This window comes from Haliotis rubra, unplaced genomic scaffold (genome assembly GCF_003918875.1).
Source record: "Haliotis rubra isolate DU_JTF1 unplaced genomic scaffold, ASM391887v1 Scf57, whole genome shotgun sequence".
Lineage (NCBI taxonomy): Eukaryota > Metazoa > Mollusca > Gastropoda > Lepetellida > Haliotidae > Haliotis > Haliotis rubra.
The window spans coordinates 892,134-910,237 of record NW_025767268.1 but is presented as its reverse complement, the minus strand read 5'-3'; the positions used below and the strand labels follow the sequence as shown (position 1 = coordinate 910,237).

Here is an 18,104-nt window from a genome sequence, read left to right as displayed (position 1 = left end):
TTTGTCAATACCACGTGTTTGTTGGTTTGTCAATACCACGTGTTTGTTGGTTTGTCAATACGTGTTTATGGGTTTGTTAATACCACGTGTTTGTTGGTTTGTCAATACCACGTGTTTGTGGGTTTGTCAATACCACGTGTTTGTTGGTTTGTCAATACCACGCGTTTGTTGGTTTGTCAATACCACGTGTTTGTTTGTTTGTCAATACCATGTGTTTGTCAACATCACTGAGTATAGAAGGTATGGAAACGCAAATGTAAAGCAATAGTTTATTTACACAGCAATCTTAACTTGAAAATGTGAACAAACTACAATACTTAGCTTTAAAATCTACAAATTGCTATTTAAATACTGAAGCGGTGTGCAATACGTTTCCTCTGTGTCACTGCATATGAATCATATCTCGCTAAGACACTGAAGAACGCATACAAAGAATTATTGATCTGTGAGTATTAAGTCAATGTACAATTGATAAATTCCGAATGTTTATTCTTCTAGAAAGGAGTGTTTTTAATGAAGTTGGTGAACATTACAAGCGCTGGCTCAGGTTTATCTGACGGAACCATATGGCCGGAACCCTGGAAATAGAAAGTCAAAGATTGAATAAAAATATGTCCTGTTGCAGTTTTATCGGTCGGTGCTTCTACTCGAAATTCTTGTTTATCCATGTCGGCGAGGAAAGATTAATGTAATTTATGATACTGACCCAGAGAACACGTGGGGCTGGTTTATTGCACCTATGATACTTTTAGGGATCGTTTTTATTGTATGCATCGTCATAACTTCAGGTAAGACTGACAGTCTACCAAACCACGCCGAGATCGCTGATATGTAGTCGTGGATATAAGACACCACGGGGCGCAGATCTATGATAACGAGAGACGACATTTTATGGTTCCTAGCGACCTGGATCTCTGACACCTAAATATCTGGACCCATGACACCTAATGACCGGGATCCATGACACCTAAGGACCTGGATCCATGATACTTAAGGACCTGGATCCATGATACTTAAGGACCTGGATCCATGATACTTAAGGACCTGGATCCATGATACTTAAGGACCTGGATCCATGATACTTAAGGACCTGGATCTATGATACCGAGTAACGTTGATCGATAATAACTAGGGATGTAGTGTTATAAGTACCCACAGACGTGAATCTTTAATACCTATAGATGTGGACCTGTGATACACGGATATGTGGATCCATTATTCCTTGATACGTGGATCTAAGATAACCGCTGATGCCGACCTTGGATACAAAGGGAAGTGAATCTGGGATAACTTCAGGCATGGGTCTATGATTCTTAGGGACCTGGATCTATGATAACTAACGATGTGGACCTATGACACCTAGAGACGTGGATCCATAATTCCTTAAGACGTGGATCTATGATACCTACAGATGCCGACATAGGTGGATCAATGAAAACTAAAGATTGTTGAAGACCTTGTATTGATGACAAGATGACGTCACGTACCCTGACTGTGACGTACACGAGATTCTCGAACCCTCTGGCGAATCCCCCGACTTGTTTCGTCTTGTCGGCGGCAGTGTAGTACCAAGGCTTGCGGGCCAGGACGCTCTGTGAACAGGAGATGTAGGCATCGATGACATGCATGGTCAACTGACTGAGCCACCGAATCGATACCTGCCTAGATTGAGTGAGTGGGTGAAGTTTTACGCCGCTTTTAGCAATATTCCAGCAATATCACGGCGGGGGCCACCAGAAAGGGGCTTCACACATTGTACCCATGTGGGGAATCGAACCCGGGTCTTCGGCGTGACGAGCAAAAGCTTTAACCCCTAGGCTACCCAACCGCACCTCCCGGTTAGAATATAGCACAAACGCGCGCACACACACACGCGCACGCATACAACTAGAAGGAAGGAAAATATGTAACAATTCAGAATTCTATACGGACAAATATCATTAGTCTGGTCTCCACATTTCTCTTATTGCCTCAGTGATTCATACAAATATTCTATGACAAAAAGTCTACCTTCTGTTTCAGGGAGTCGACAAACCATTCGTCTCCCAGGAAGTTACAAGCCATGTCCACATCGCCGTTGTACACCAACACCCGTTTCTGCAACATCAACCTCGTATTATCACATACCAAGAAATCGATACAGTTCATTCATTTTATGATTAAATAGTTAATAGGAAATGGAACATCTGTCACCAATTAAGAACTGGTGAATCTAGTCGATCCAAGCCTTTCAAGTTTCATCTCATTAGAAACGATTTTTTAATACGATAGTTAAAGGAACTAAGTAATTTCTCACCAGGAGAGATACTAGTAATAGATACTGTCTCTTAACAATAATACTGTCGACTTAAGAATCTGCTGGAAACAGCAACACAATCCGTTGGAGAGTCTGCCCCTAAACCTTAGAATGTGGTATGATGTATGCTAACCTTTGCGTCAAGGACCTTGAGGTACTTCTCCTTCATCGTATTGTAGGTGCTGACGTATCCCTGTGACACTGGTCCACTGAAACAAGGATGAGATCATCACTAACTCATAACCCTTCAGTGCTTTCAGAAATTACAGGTTGCTTTTCTGTGAAATCAGTCAACATCAGTAAGTGTAACACAATCTTTCTGTTGCAATATCGATAGATTGAACTAGCATGATCGGCGTATGTAAACAGGAGTGAAAGTTAATTGCAATCAGAAAGGGTATAAATGTGATTTGTTTGTTTGTTTTTTAACGCCGCACTGACCAATGTGCCAGCTATACAGGGACGGTGGGGTAGCCTAGTGGTTACGCCGAAGACCCGGGTTCGATTCCCCAACATGGGTACAATGTGTGAAGCCAATGTATGAAGTCCCATATATTGCTGGAATAGTTCTAAAGCGGCGTAAAACACTCACTTACTCCAGTCATACAGAAATTGAAGCGGATACGATGACATTATCAACCAAGTGTTCAATCCGATCACCCTATCCCGTTATCAGCCTCTATGGAAAGCATGGACTCATTAAGACCAATTCTTAGCCGGATTTTGATGGGGGGTCAGAACTTCATGAACTACCAAGCGAATATTGTCACAATCAGAATGTGAAATCTATTTAACCGGAAGCACCCTAGAATCCCCGCCATGGTTGCACAATATCACCCGACACAGCCGTGGTCATAAGATGTTCCAAAACCTACCTGCAGGAATCCCAACGTTGGACAGAGTCTGGTATATGGAGAGCTCGGCGCACCTCCGGCTGATTCAGGTATACAAGGATGTTTGTTTCATTGAGACAGGGCGGTGTTACCCGGAGCTTCTCAGCTGGGAGAGTCTTGATAACCTTCAGACCATAAAACATTGTAATGAGAAGTATTAGAGACAAACGTAGAAAGATCTGTTTGATAATTTTCCGATAGAGGCACGATATTGATATTCTCGATGCTGATTGGTAAGTTGATATGGCATCAGTTTAACAATACCTAGTGTTCATGACGTCATAATTTCAAAGTATCCCCATATTTGTACAATAAATCGAGTTTAATCCGTTTAGCCATCACATGCAGCTATCTACAGCGTTCCTTCAGGGATGGATGGTCAGAGTTGTCGAAATTCGCTGTGAGGAGCTTCGGGCTCTCAGAAATCTGTTATTGCTGGTTCGAATCCCTGCTCACTCCGATTATGTTTCTAGTTTTGTCACGACAAAACAATGTAATCGTGGGCTTCATCAAAGTGGTAAACGTCTAGGACACGCATCTTTTCGGGCTTTCCACCAGCATGAAGCGGGCGGTTGGGTAGCCTAGTAGTTCAAGCGTCGCTCGTCACGCCAAAGACCCGGGTTCAATTCCCACATGGGTACAATAAGTGAAGCCCATTTCAAGAGTTCCACGCCGTGATATTGATGGAATATTGCAAAAAGCGGCGTAAAGCCAAACTCACTCACTCACTCCAGCATGCAGCTGACACGTCAAAATATAACTGGAAGGCTGTTCAAAGAGGCGTTAAACTTAACACACTCACTCACCCACGCGTGACACAAAATCCTCAAATCCCATTGGATATTCTCTTATTTCCTACCAAATAACAAGTTTATCAGCAGGTCTCTCGAGGTAGACTAATAACAGATTGGTAGAGCTGTGTCTTGTTCACTTTACTGTTAGATATATTCCCGGTTGCCACGGCTGCCATTTCGACTCATCTGAGAATTTTATCCTCTCTGGTGCATCCTTTAATTTTGTACAAATCAGAGAACAATATTTTCATGTTGTGAAGAGTAATTCAGGAGTAGTACTGTGTGTTTGCATAATTAAGTGTAGCGGGCGAACAGGCTTAGCAACCTCACACCAAGTCATGGAACGCAACTCCTGGCAACTGTAACTAGCAATTCATCTTTAAGGCGATTACCGTCCTAGATCGTATTGTACTTGTTTCACATATTCTGTTTTTCCTTTGGTTATTAGATTCATTCAAAGACGCCGCTTGTGTTTGAATGAACTCCGTTTTAACCAACGTCTTGATTGTGTTTTTGAAACTCAATATCTATTTTCTCAGACCTACTCTGATTTCTTCTTGGACTCGGGGTGAGTTTGGCAGGAACCAGCCGAAGTTGGAGGAGATGTAGGTATCTGTGCTGGCGTCGTATGTCAGTCCTGTCGCCGTGTTCACGCACTCTCCGTACAGGTTGTAGACGTTCAGACCGCTGCTGTACAGTGCTTCGTACGACTCGAACAGCTGAGGAGATAAGCAATATGTGTCTGTGTCTTCAACGTACAGAATTACCTCCCCTTTACACCGATCATCAATTGTTTTTAATGTCACAAGCTATGATGTGTGATGAAGTTTTTGACAATCCTGCTGAAAGCAATAAGTGTTGTGATATACTATTTGTCAAAACTATGTACAACAGAAACTATATTAATTTGCATCTGAGAGCATAAAATGCGCCACACTCAGCAAACATAAATACTATGCGGTCTGTAAAAATTCGAGGCTGGGCCAGACAATCCAGTGATCATCCTCATGAGCATCGATCTACGCAGTTGGGATACGGTGACATGTGTCAACCAATTCAGCGAGTCCGTTTGTTGCCTCTTACGACATGCGTGGGTTGCTGTAGACCAATTCTTACCCGGATCTTCCCGGTAGTGTTTAAAAGTAACATATGACATTTACCGCTTTCTTGCAGTTGGTGTCATTGGAGCTTTTGGCGTTGAAGTCGCACCGACCTTCCTGGCCCTGACAGCAGTAGGTCATCAGGTTGTTCCACGTGCTAGAGAACAAGAAACGACCTGTGTTAATGAGGGTGTACCGAGATCTAAATCTCCCAAGAACTAAAAAACTGCAATTACACCGTCACAGGAAATGTATATGCTTTATATATGGCCTCAAATAATAATGACATTATGAGGAAACAACACTTCACATATTGTTTCGTCAAAGAATAATAATTTAACAAGGCTAAATTATCGGCGACGGTTAACTGAGGGCGAATCTGTTGAAAAGATTCATCAGTACAATCCACTTTTGACTTGATTTTAAAACATAAAGTTTTGTCAGTTCCTCGTTTGTACAAGATTCCGCCTTCATTAAAATTCCTACAAACTAGGAGGCTACATGTACTGTACTGTACTACTGAGGTAAAATCTGTAAACATATAACACTTCATATACATGCTTAGTTTGACCATTTTACATATTTATGTACTATGAGGCTACCTGTACTGTACTGTACTGTACTACTGAGATAAAGTCTGTAAACATGTAATACTTCACGTACATGCTTAGTTTGACCTTTTTGCATATTTGTGAACAGCATGATGTTAGAGTGAGTGACAAAGGAAACACTGTACTTGTGTACAATGAAACTTACATATTTGTGAACAGCATGTTATTTGACAATGAGATCAAAGAAACACTGTACTTGCATACTAAGAAGCTACCTGTACTGTACTACTGAGGTAAAGTCTGTAAACATAATTCTGGGAATAAAAACATGAAAGAAAAAAAAAATCCTACAAACAGGAACACACTGACCGGTCCAGTAAATGATGTCTCAATGATATACCATAATCCTTAAATACAATCAACATAGGACTTTCTCTATATTCACAAATAGTATTAGAGAAAGAGCAATACCATATAGATGCTTAAGAAATGCCAGGATTTGTTTTGCAGTCTCAATAATTCTATAATGTCAAAGCATGTGGATTTTCAACATTGGCAAACGTAAAGGACACCTTCATTTCTTGCTCTGAATGTCATTTCTAACTAATAGTTACATATCTAATATTCAGAGGTTGAGAACCATTGATCAAAACTGAAAGCAAATGCCATCTGAAGAGACAGAATGCGGCATGCTGGTCTTCCTAATTGTTAATATCATTGAACATACTGGGGTAAAACATTCGGGAAAGAGGTACACATCCCTCAGATACCCTATTTGCTGACTTACATCTTTACGAATAAGACGCTGACTTTCTGATCAGAACGGCAAGGAGAAAAAAGGGTGAACTTTGACAGATATAACTTAAGCTTTAGGTTTATATTATCTGATATCCTTCGCTTACAGTCAAATATCCGATTCCAGTCCACTGATTTATTCACCTCAGCTAGATAGAAAGGAGGCAAGTGAGATCGCCGCATCTGGTTCCTATTCGGACCTATTTAGATTCAGGCGACAAAACACAAAATGATGTCCAATGCAATTCCCTGTTTTCACCTGAGAAAGGTGCGATGTTTTCAAGGTGAACGCGACTTTTCTTTGCATGTGTTTATGATGGGCGCCGTTGGTAGGTCAGGATAAGCTTATCCATTTTTTGCGAACACCTGCTGTCATCACTATGTCATGCGCATATCGCGTTAAATCAGTGTTACAAAACATTTTCACATTACCAAACAAGCTGGAAGATGAACATTTGCTGTGGAACGTCATGTTGACTGGTATGTCACTAGACATGTAACATAACAAACGAGATGCCATAAGGGAGAGGTCACTAAGTCTAGTCCCCGTTTCACAAAGCTACCGTTAGCCCTTGTAACTCGTATACTTTAACATAGACTTCCGACATACGTTGCGCTGCGATCGTTTTTGTGGAACGGGACCCTGGTGTCTGGCAGTTGACACGCGTCTTCCAGGTTTAATACAAATGCTGAATACGTACATATCACCGGTGATGCCATGGTAGTAGGCGAAGTAGATGATAGAGTTGTCAAGCATGCTGCCGTCAGTGACGCCATTGCCAACTGCAAACCCCTGAAAGGATTATCGGAAGCAGCATTAACGACATTGTTGTAGCTGCGGCATTCTGACAGATATGGCAAGGAACAGCGGTTGTTGCTATCATAATAGTGAGTGAGAAGTAGTGTTGGGAATTGGTTGAAATCTCACAATTGATGATTGCTTCTTAACCAACGAACAATCATCGAAAAAAATTGGTTAGCGTAATTTTTCAGATTTTCCTATCCAGGTTGTTATTGCAGATATGTATAACATGATTGCAACTTGCTACTATAAAGTGATGACTAATATATCATGAACATAAACTTCCTTGAGTCTCAGAGAAACATTCAGTCATGGCTTTTCAATTAGTGAAGTGAGTTTTCTAAGAATTAAACACGTTTTCAGGCCCTGACAACTTCTAAGATATGTTCCATTGTCAAGTTTTTCAAAGACTTAAACAGTAGTTCCAAAATCGTTTATGTTCGATTATGAGAAATTGTGATCGATTGCTTGGTCGTTTGATCACTGCGACCAATCTTCGATTATTTCAATTAATCGGGACACCACTAGTGAGAAGCAATGTAAGCGTTACCATAGTTACTAGCAATAATGACTGTTCCGGTTACAGGAGCTGTAGCTGTATTTGTTTGTTGTTTAACGCCAAACTCCATGTTCCTTCTTCCTGTTGCCAGTTCTTAGATAATCGAATCTTGACCAGAACATCCAGTGATGGTTATTGTGCGCAACGGTCAATTCCCTTTGGGTATACAATCAAGCAAGTCACCATGCCCGAGCAATTTCGTCCCCTCTTATTACCAACATAGTTTGCGGGGGTCAATCCTACCCGGAAACCGGAAGTCGTGGTTTAAATTACTTAGCTACATTCAAGCATATGGCTTACTTCATTACATGGAGAGTGCTAGGCAGGAAAACAACAGGTTATATCTTCTAAAGTTTTTTGGTACGAGGGAATCCAAACTCTGATCTCCCGCTGTCCGGCAGACACTCTATCAACTACACCACTATATATGTGGACTATATATTTCAGCAATGCCGTTATTGTAATTCGTACTAATGTGATTGTTTTATATTATCTTAACGATGTGACTGTTTAACTTGTTAATCTTTACGAATCCTCGAACTACAGACTTACCTTAAAGTTGATGTCGCGGTCGTCGACGACGAGTGCGCTGAGTGTCGGTACGTAGATGCCTCCGTAGCTCTCCCCGGTGATGTAGAAATCGTTGGTCTTGTATTCGGGGTACTTCATGAAGAAATCCTTTAACGCTAGGAAGTTGTTTTGGGCTACCTAAAAAAGTATATATTAAATGTTACCGACACAGTTGAAGCAGTATGACAAATCTACAGTCAATATATCTGACATAACAGGCAACAAGAAATTTAAAAACAGCCGATATATTTCAAGGGTAAAAATAGCAGTGGTACCTAAGTGGTAGCGCATGTCAACCTCTAAATAGGAAAATTCAGCTGAGCTTTTCTTTATGATAAATGTGTATGCAAATGATCAACGAGAGATGCAGTATATTTCAGACGTGCAGTATGGATGTAGTGTTTCCAAGACGGTCACCTCATCGTCATTCGTGGTGTAGTTTCTGTCGTCACTGTAGGAGAACCCAACACCTGCAGGGGCCTCGAGAAACAACATGTACTGAGTCAAAAAGAAACTTCACATTCTTTCTTCAGGGCACTATAAAAGAACAAGAGATGGTAAGATGGTTAAATTGTTATTATTTCATTGCTGAGATCTGTGTGTGATGTACTCGATACACCGACAGTGCCATAATCAGTTCCATTAGGCTACACCGCCGTTCCAAAACATGGGTATACAGAATGTCAAGTCACAAGAATAAAATGCGAAATTTCTCAGTTCAATATCGTGTATGGCCGCCCCGCGCATTCACCACTGCCAAACACCGTCTCCTCATCGACTGCCTGATGCTTGTGAACACGTGGTTGGGGATTCTGCGCCATTGCTTTTGCAAGGCAGCGCCAAGTTCCTGCAAATTCTGAGGTTGGTTCCTAAGACCACGAAGCCTTCTCCCAAGTGCATCCCAAACGTGCTCTATTGATTAAGGTCAGGGGACCTCGATGGCCAGTCCATGACGTTGATTCCAGCGTTTTGAAGGAAATTTCGTGTCAACATCGCGGTATGCGGCCGAGCATTATCATGCTGGAACTGTAGACCTGGGCCATGAGCCGCCATGAAAGGAACGAGTTCAGGGGTGAGCACCTGGTCGCGGTAAGCAGCAGCTGTGAGGTTTCCACGGATGACCAGAAGTCGGGAACGGTTGTTCCCACAGAAAGCACCCCACACCATGCAACTTCCGCCCCCGAATCTGTCGACTTCCTGTACACAACATTGGGCATACCGTTCACGACGTCGTCTCCAGACTCTATGCCTGCCGTCCGCGAATCTGAGGGTAAACCTGGATTCATCGCTAAAGACGACTCGATTCCAGTCTCTGGGTCCATCGGAGGTGACGTTGGGCCCACAGCAGACGTTGACGTTGATGAAACGGCGTCAATATTGGCCCACGATATGGACGTCGAGAATGGAGATTGGCAGCCCGCAACCGATTTCGAATGGTCTGTGAGGACAGTCGACCTCTAAACATCTCAGCCCTGGTTCGTGTAGCCGGCAGAAATCTGTCACGTAGGTGACGTAGGACGATTTGACGGTCTTCTGCTCGTGACGTCACACGTGGACGACCCGACCTTGGGCGATCAGAAGTGGTGCCAGTTTGTTGTAGACGACCTCGCAAGTCATACACAGTACGACGGCTGCATCCCATTGCTCTTGCGACGTCAATAACTGATCTTCCTGCTTGCAACATGCCAACGGCACGTTCACGTTGCACATTTGACAATCGTGGCATTTCAAGTACCGTTAGAACTGTGGTTTAAAAGTGTTTTTCAATTCTTGAGGCCAATGCAAACACGTGCATATGAAGAAAACTTCGATGCGAAGATCACGTGATCGACTGCACGTGCAAAACCTGATTTGGCACTCAACGTCATTTGCACGACGAATGGATGGGTTTGAGTGGGTTTTGCTAACGTTTTTCTAGAGTCGAAAGATAGATCCCATTTCGGATACATAGATGTATCATCAGAGAAAAATTATTCATTATTTTTCAAATTACATTTTGTGAAGTTTTCTTTTGACTCAGTATATACAGGCCATGCACAAAACAGAAATACATGTACGTTGAATTTGACAATGCTAGTCATGCTGTAAATAAAGTTGATTGATTGATTGATTAAACCAGGGGTTTCACAAGTTGTACAGATTTGGGAACTGCCTCACTTCCGGTCCTTTCTCACAATAAGCTGACGCAGAAAGGCACGCACGCACTCACACTCATGCCCAACACACACACACACACACACGCACGCACGCACTCATCACTCATGCCTGCCCCATACAGTGTACTCACCTTACTCCAGCTATGAGGGTTGTACTGCACCGTCACCCCGTCTGAGGCTATCTGTCAGGTAACAAAGAGAGGATCGAACACATTCAGCATAAATTGTTTGACATGAAGTGATAGTTGCAATGAGTGTGAAACCAGAAAAATTACGAAGACTCCTTTGTATAAGTTTGTTTGATGCATTTGACTTAGAAATTACGTCATTTGATCACTTTGTGGTGATGATGATTTTATGGAGAAGCATGTACAATGTGAATTACCCCCCCTCTAAAATGTATGCACGAATTTAAGTAAGTGACCCCTGCATGTCATGTACAAGTCAATGACACACACCCTCCCCCTTTCCATATTTTTAAAGCATAAATTTTAAATATTTTTATGTACAAAATTGATGACCCCACCTACCTCCCTAGAACAAAATGGGTGACCCCCCTTAAAATCATCATCATCATCATCATCACCCCCAATCACCCCACCCCTAACCCAGCCATAAATTATGAACGGTCCCTTACTTTCTTGCTTTTGCTGTTCAACGCCCGTAAAGTTTATGGCGGCGCCCTCTAAGCATTACTGAAATTATAAGAGCAATGTCCCGGTATCTACCAACTCACACTAGAGACTCACCCTGAACGGCCCATTCTCTGTGAGGAGTCCCAGTAGGGAGCTACATCCGGGTCCTCCATTCAGCCACAGAACAACAGGGTCCGTCTTCGGTGTGGAACTCTGAGACTCAACAAACCTAGAGGACATTAATTGATTAAGGGTTTCATTTCTAATGGTTGGAAAACGAGGAAGGTAGTTATCAAAAGTGATGTAGCCGTACCACGTTACAATTTGTTATATTTTGGGTCACATTAGGCAGATACACTCTGAAATCACTGAATACTAGGAGGCGTTCCAAACAACAGTTTTTTCCTTGCTTCTAGGGCTCTCACGAGTACTCGGGTACTCGGGGCCGAGTCGGGTAAAGCAGGACTCGAGTCCAATTGATTGGACTCGAGGACTCGCAGGGGAGATACCTCTAAACATCTCATGCAATCAAGATGGATGATCGTGAGAAAAAATCCAATGTCTGGACGCATTTTTATCTTGATTTAGTGGCCAAAATACGAAATGCCGTCTTTGTGGCGTTTCCCTTAGTTGCGCAAGCATTTGTCCTGTAAGCACCCACAATAAGCACTGTAAACCAGCTCAACAAGCAACGCTGGGGCAGTTTGGTAAGTTTGACAGCAAAAGTCGCAAGCCTGTTGACAGTGCGGAAATGGCATGAAGGTATTACGCAAAAAGCAATGCTTATGCGCGTTAAGGATATGCGACCATTAAGTCTTCTTAAAGGGAGGTTTCAGGGCTTTCTGTGAACCATTGAACCCAAATTACCCAGGTCCCATGTACCTGCGACAATTCACAACTACCTCATAATTACGTATGAAGTTTGCAAGGGAGAACAAAATATCAGTACCAAAACAGTACCTGCCGTTGCCCTAACTACGGACGCGTGGACAAGCGTATTACTCACCGCTGTGTCACTGTCACTGCCCACTATACCTATGTTTGAACAACTTGTTTTCTACATAGATATTCAGTCGTTCTTATCCAGTGTATTTCCAGCAGGTGCATATTCAGCAACAATCAACACATACATACGCATTCAAAATAACATTCACACTTGGAGACCTATATGCTTACTAGGTGAAAGTTTAATCACAATGAATACCATTCACGTGATCTCCGTTCAGCAGAGTTTCGGAAAAAGAAATACAATGTAGTGTTACTCAATAAATGGTTAGTCTTTAGTTTGAAACCAAAACTCTTTCACTATAAGAAATCTCAAATAAACATCAATCCTGTTTTACATATTCTTTAAGTTCCATAGTCGATCCATCTTTACAAGATACTAGTATCTAATGCAGCACCAATCAATGAATGCTTTGTATCTTCTATGTATCTTCCAGCTTTGGAACGTGTTTTGCCGCATTTTAACCGTGATTAAGGTTAATTGATTATGTGACTTATCGTCTAGGTGAATGTTTAAAAGTTGCTGATATGTCATAACTGCAACGACATATTAATATTAGATAATCTTGAAAGCGCAGTCAAACTTAAAACCAAAAGAAAAGAGTAGTACATTGATTGGTTTCTTTTCCCGGACACATCCAATCATATTACAACATTTACAGGCGTAGTAAAGTATCACCGGCCCAGCTCATGAATATTAATCACATAATTGATCGCGTAGAACTGGGTCACAGTGACACTTACGTTGCCTTCACATTCTGTTTGCAATAATAGAAAGGTAATAGATACTTCTATTGACATTGAACATCAATTGCTTTATTCAGAACGCGTTTTGAGACTCATATACATTTGGTATTCCAACAACAGCTACGTGTATACCTTGAACGTTGGTTTCAGATAAGCATCAAATTGTCGGGTACTCGGGTCCAGTCGGTCTGACAGTACCTTCGAGTACTCGAGTCCCAAATTTTGACCTGTGAGAGCCCTACTTGCTACTTGGTATTTTCAACAGGGCTTTTCGGTGTTGCCAACAACATTTGTTGTGTGTTTTTGTTACCACCAGGTATTCTCACAGCAACATTATTACCACCAGGATGTTCCGAACACCATTATTTACCACCAGGTATTCTCACAACAACATTATTACCACCAGGTGCTCTCATAGCAACATTTACTACCACCAGGTGCTCACAACAACATTATTACCACCAGGTGTTCTCACAGCACCATTATTACCACCAGGGTGTTCTCACAGCAGCACCATTATTACCACCAGGTGTCACAGCAATATTTTACTCACGTGTGTGCTCACAACATTATTACCACCAGGTGCATAGCAATATTTACTCACCAGCAACATTATTACCACCGGGTGTTCTCACAGCAACATTATTACCACCAGGTGTTCTCACAGCACCATTATTACCACCAGGTGTTCTCACAACACCATTATTACCACCAGGTGTTCTCACAACACCATTATTACCACCAGGTGTGCTCACAGCAACATTATTACCACCAGGTGTTCTCACAGCAACATTATTACCACCAGGTGTTCTCACAGCACCATTATTACCACCAGGTGTTCTCACAGCAACATTATTACCACCAGGTGTTCTCACAGCACCATTATTACCACCAGGTGTTCTCACAGCACCATTATTACCACCAGGTGTGCTCACAGCACCATTATTACCACCAGGTGTGCTCACAGCAACCATTATTACCACCGGTGTGCTCACAACAGCAACATTATTACCACCAGGTGCTCTCACAGCAATATTTACTACCACCAGGTGTGCTCACAGCAACATTATTACCACCAGGTGTTCTCACAGCAACACCAGGTATTACAGCACCATTATTACCACCAGGTGCTCTCACAACACCATCATTACCACCAGGTGTGCTCACAGCACCATTATTACCACCAGGTGTGCTCACAGCACCATTATTACCACCAGGTGTGCTCACAGCACCATCATTACCACCAGGTGTTCTCACAGCACCATCATTACCACCAGGTGTTCTCACAGCAACATTATTACCACCAGGTGTTCTCACAACACCATTATTACCACCAGGTGTTCTCACAGCAACATTATTACCACCAGGTGTTCTCCACAGCACCATGTGTTACCACCAGGTGTTCTCACAGCACCATATTTACCACCCTCAGGTGTTCTCACAGCAATATTTATTACCACCAGGTGTGCTCACACACCATTTATTACCACCAGGTGTTCTCACAGCAACATTTACTACCACCAGGTGTGCCTCACAACACATTTATTACCACCGGGTGTTCTCCACAGCACCATTTATTACCACCAGGTGTTCTCAAACCACCATTATTTGTTACCACCGGGTGTTATCAGCAACATTTTTTACCACCGGGTGTGCTCACAGCAACAGTTATTACCACCAGGTGTGTTCTCACAGCAACATTTGTTACCACCAGGTGTTCTCACAGCAACATTTGTTACCACCAGGTGTTCTCACAGCAACGTTTATTACCACAGGTGTTCTCACAGCAACGTTTATTACCACCAGGTGTTCTCACAGCAACATGTGTTACCATCAGGTGTTCTCACAGCAACATTTGTTACCACCAGGTGTTCTTACAGTAACGTTTATTACCACCAGGTGTTTTCACATCAATATATATTTCCACCGGGTGTTCTCACCAGTAGTGCAGCTTCCTGGTTCCCGAGGCCTTCAGAAAGCCAGAGTACTGCTTCCAGCTGGGGAGTCGACTCAATCCGGGCAACTCTGTGATCTCGTCCTCTGGTACAGCTGCGCGTGCACCCAGGGCGAGGACAGCGAGGACCAATAGCCAGGAGGTCATGATGTCCGGACGCTCGACTGATTGTTGACGGGTATACCTGTAAGTGTCTCATATTTGATGGAAAGACAAATCAGATAGACATACAAAGTTTCAGATATCAATCACAGTTTGAATGGCACAGGTGAAGATCAGTCAAGTATTCCGTGTGGACCATCCAGAAACTGATAACTTCTTTGAGAGGCATTTAGAAGTTGGAGCAGTAAGGAAGGATAACAATATACAGATGAACAACTTCTTTATTACGTCGCTCTCACTGTTATAGAGAAGATGTTAGCCTTCCCCATTCAGAAACTGGTATTTAACGGTCGCTTCAATCAATTATGAGTACATCACTTGATCACTTGTGTGTTACCCATACATATTCGTATTGGATGACGTACGAGCCACGCCATGTTAAGATTGTGTGAAAGTGTAAGACCGGCTATATTTGGACGTGGGCCTACGGTATAGCAGGACATTACAGGCAGTTGCGGGTAGTGGACTTCTGCTTTACGAGATGTCCTCCTAAAATGTATGTCAATTCCTTTGGGATGTTCACAAGGACAAAAGACTGCGACTATCGCTTTCCAGCATAAATGGCAGACCGTTCAATACATTACATGGCATTACACTGCGTTAGCTGGTTCTTTGTAATTCATGGTATGGGCGAAGGTGATATAAAACGTTCTGGTCAACGCAGAATGGTGAGCGGTCTAACATCGACATTTTGCTGCTCTATTGCAAATTGATGGATTGCGTTGTCTATACGTTACACCACTCAGGTGAAGTTCAAATGTAACGATGTTAATTTGGCATTAAGAATGCAAATGAGTACAAATTTTTTAACACGCATCACACATTTGCACTATACATACTTGCTGAAAAATGGTTTGCTGTTAAGTTTAAATATGTGCCTGACTCTGAGGGTGTGAGTTCGAGATCTGACTGAGTTTGGTTTCAAAACGCCGCTTTTACTAAGATAATAATTCCAGCAACATCACGGCACGGGACACTCAGAAATGGGCGACGAACACATAAGAATGCAAATGAGCCAGAACACTTGCATCACACATGTGCGCTATACATACTTCTTGCTGAAAAATGGTTTGCTGTTAAATTTAGATATGTTCCTTTTTTTGATGAATGTCATCGCAAAAAGAATGCCTGCTAATCATAGCCTACAATACATTAGATTGAGGATGGGAGGGGTGGCGGAATGGGTGTATGTATTAGCTCTAGTATCATATTCGTACACGTCTCTAACATCACTTCAGTGATTGAAAAGGTGCCTTAAGCTTCACACTGACGGACAATGAAACTGACAAAATACATTAACCAACTACCCGCATCAGACACTTCATCATCGGACGCCGATTTCTTGTATCATTTTAGGCCCTATCAAAAGTGTGTATACTGTAATTTGCCCTATAGTTTATATGATGTTGTACAAAACGGGAACTTTCTCAGCATACTATCTTTATAGTTTCTATGGGACCCAGGATTCCAAGTTGCCACGACCCACTGTCCATGCTTCACGATCTTTAGTCAAGATCAAATATGCACTCGCATAACATTCAGTGTTGGTATCAATATCATACATTTAACACCAGAGAGAGAGGGATGGGTCAACGTTCACACAGCAAGACTGTAGCGTATACATGTATTAACATATACAAGTCAGGCGACTCTGGGTGTGGGTAACGGGTTTTGATGACTGGGAAGAGTGGATTAAACATAATACCTACCTGCTGCGTCCCTCAGGTCAAGTGATACATCTTACATACATCACATGACTATCACAGGACTATCTCCAGGTCTCTATCTCCAGGTCTCTGTCTCCGCGTCTTCTGGTGACCTGAATATCGAACTACATCTTAACACCGACAGAACACGCATACGTCACTTCTGATAGAGACCCACTTACTGGACACCGATACCGGACACCGTGTTTGTATATTTTTGTTTCTTGATAAACGCCGCACTCAGCAATATTCCAGCTATATGACGGCGGTCTGTCAATAATCAGACAACTCAGTGATCAACAGCATGAATATCGATCTATGTGTACGATGACATGTGTAAACCAAGTCAGCGAGTCTGACCACACGATCCCGTTAGTCACCTATTTGGACAAGCATGGGTTACAAAAGACCAATTCCAACCCGGCTCTTCACCATGTACACCGACGGTATGCTGGACACTATGTATACCGACACCATGTATACCGACACTACACTGGACACCATGTATACCGACACTATGCTGGACACCATGTATACCGACACTATGCTGGACACCTATGACTCGACACCATGTATACCGACACTATGCTGGACACCATGTATACCGACACTATGCTGGACACCATGTATACCGACACTATGCTGGACACCATGTATACCGACACTATGCTGGACACCATGTATACCGACACTATGCTGGACACCATGTATACTAGACACGACACTATGCTGGACACCATGTATACCGACACCATGTATACCGACACTATGCTGGACACCATGTATACCGACACTATACTGGACACCATGACACTATACTGACACCTATGCTGGACTGGACACCATGTATACCGACACTATGCTGGACACCATGTATACTGACACTGACACTATACTGGACACCATGTATACCGACACTATACTGGACACCATGTATGTATACCTGGACACTATGCTGGACACCATGTATACTGACACTATGCTGGACACCATGTATACCGACACTATACTGGACACCATGTATACCGACACTATACTGGACACCATGTATACTGACACTATGCTGGACACCATGTATACTGACACTATACTGGACACCATGTATACCGACACTATACTGGACACCATGTATACCGACACTATGCTGGACACCATGTATACTGACACTATACTGGACACCATACCACGTATGCTGGACACTATGCTGGATGTATGCTGGACACTATGACACTATACTGGACACCATGTATACATGTATAAGTTGGACACCTATGACACTATACTGGACACCATGTATACCGTGGACACCATGTATACTGGACACTATGCTGGACACCATGTATACTGTATACCGACTATGCTGGACACCATGTATACCG

The 18,104-nt window shown here is 42.7% G+C and overlaps 1 protein-coding gene across 1 annotated transcript; it reads right to left on the bottom strand.

The window, feature by feature from the left end:
* Positions 1–255: 255 nt before the first annotated feature.
* Positions 256–16,831, bottom strand: LOC124254319 (lysosomal protective protein-like). The gene is made up of 14 exons (XM_046688242.1): positions 16,729–16,831; positions 14,844–15,051; positions 11,266–11,380; positions 10,641–10,698; positions 8,778–8,857; positions 8,343–8,498; positions 7,131–7,222; positions 5,144–5,240; positions 4,529–4,702; positions 3,172–3,314; positions 2,430–2,505; positions 2,011–2,097; positions 1,488–1,592; positions 256–578 (listed from the first exon to the last, which is right to left on the bottom strand). The coding sequence occupies exons 2-14, from the start codon at positions 15,002–15,004 to the stop codon at positions 495–497; spliced, it is 1,428 nt and encodes a 475-aa protein (XP_046544198.1). The 5' UTR covers positions 15,005–15,051; positions 16,729–16,831; the 3' UTR covers positions 256–494.
* Positions 16,832–18,104: the final 1,273 nt, after the last annotated feature.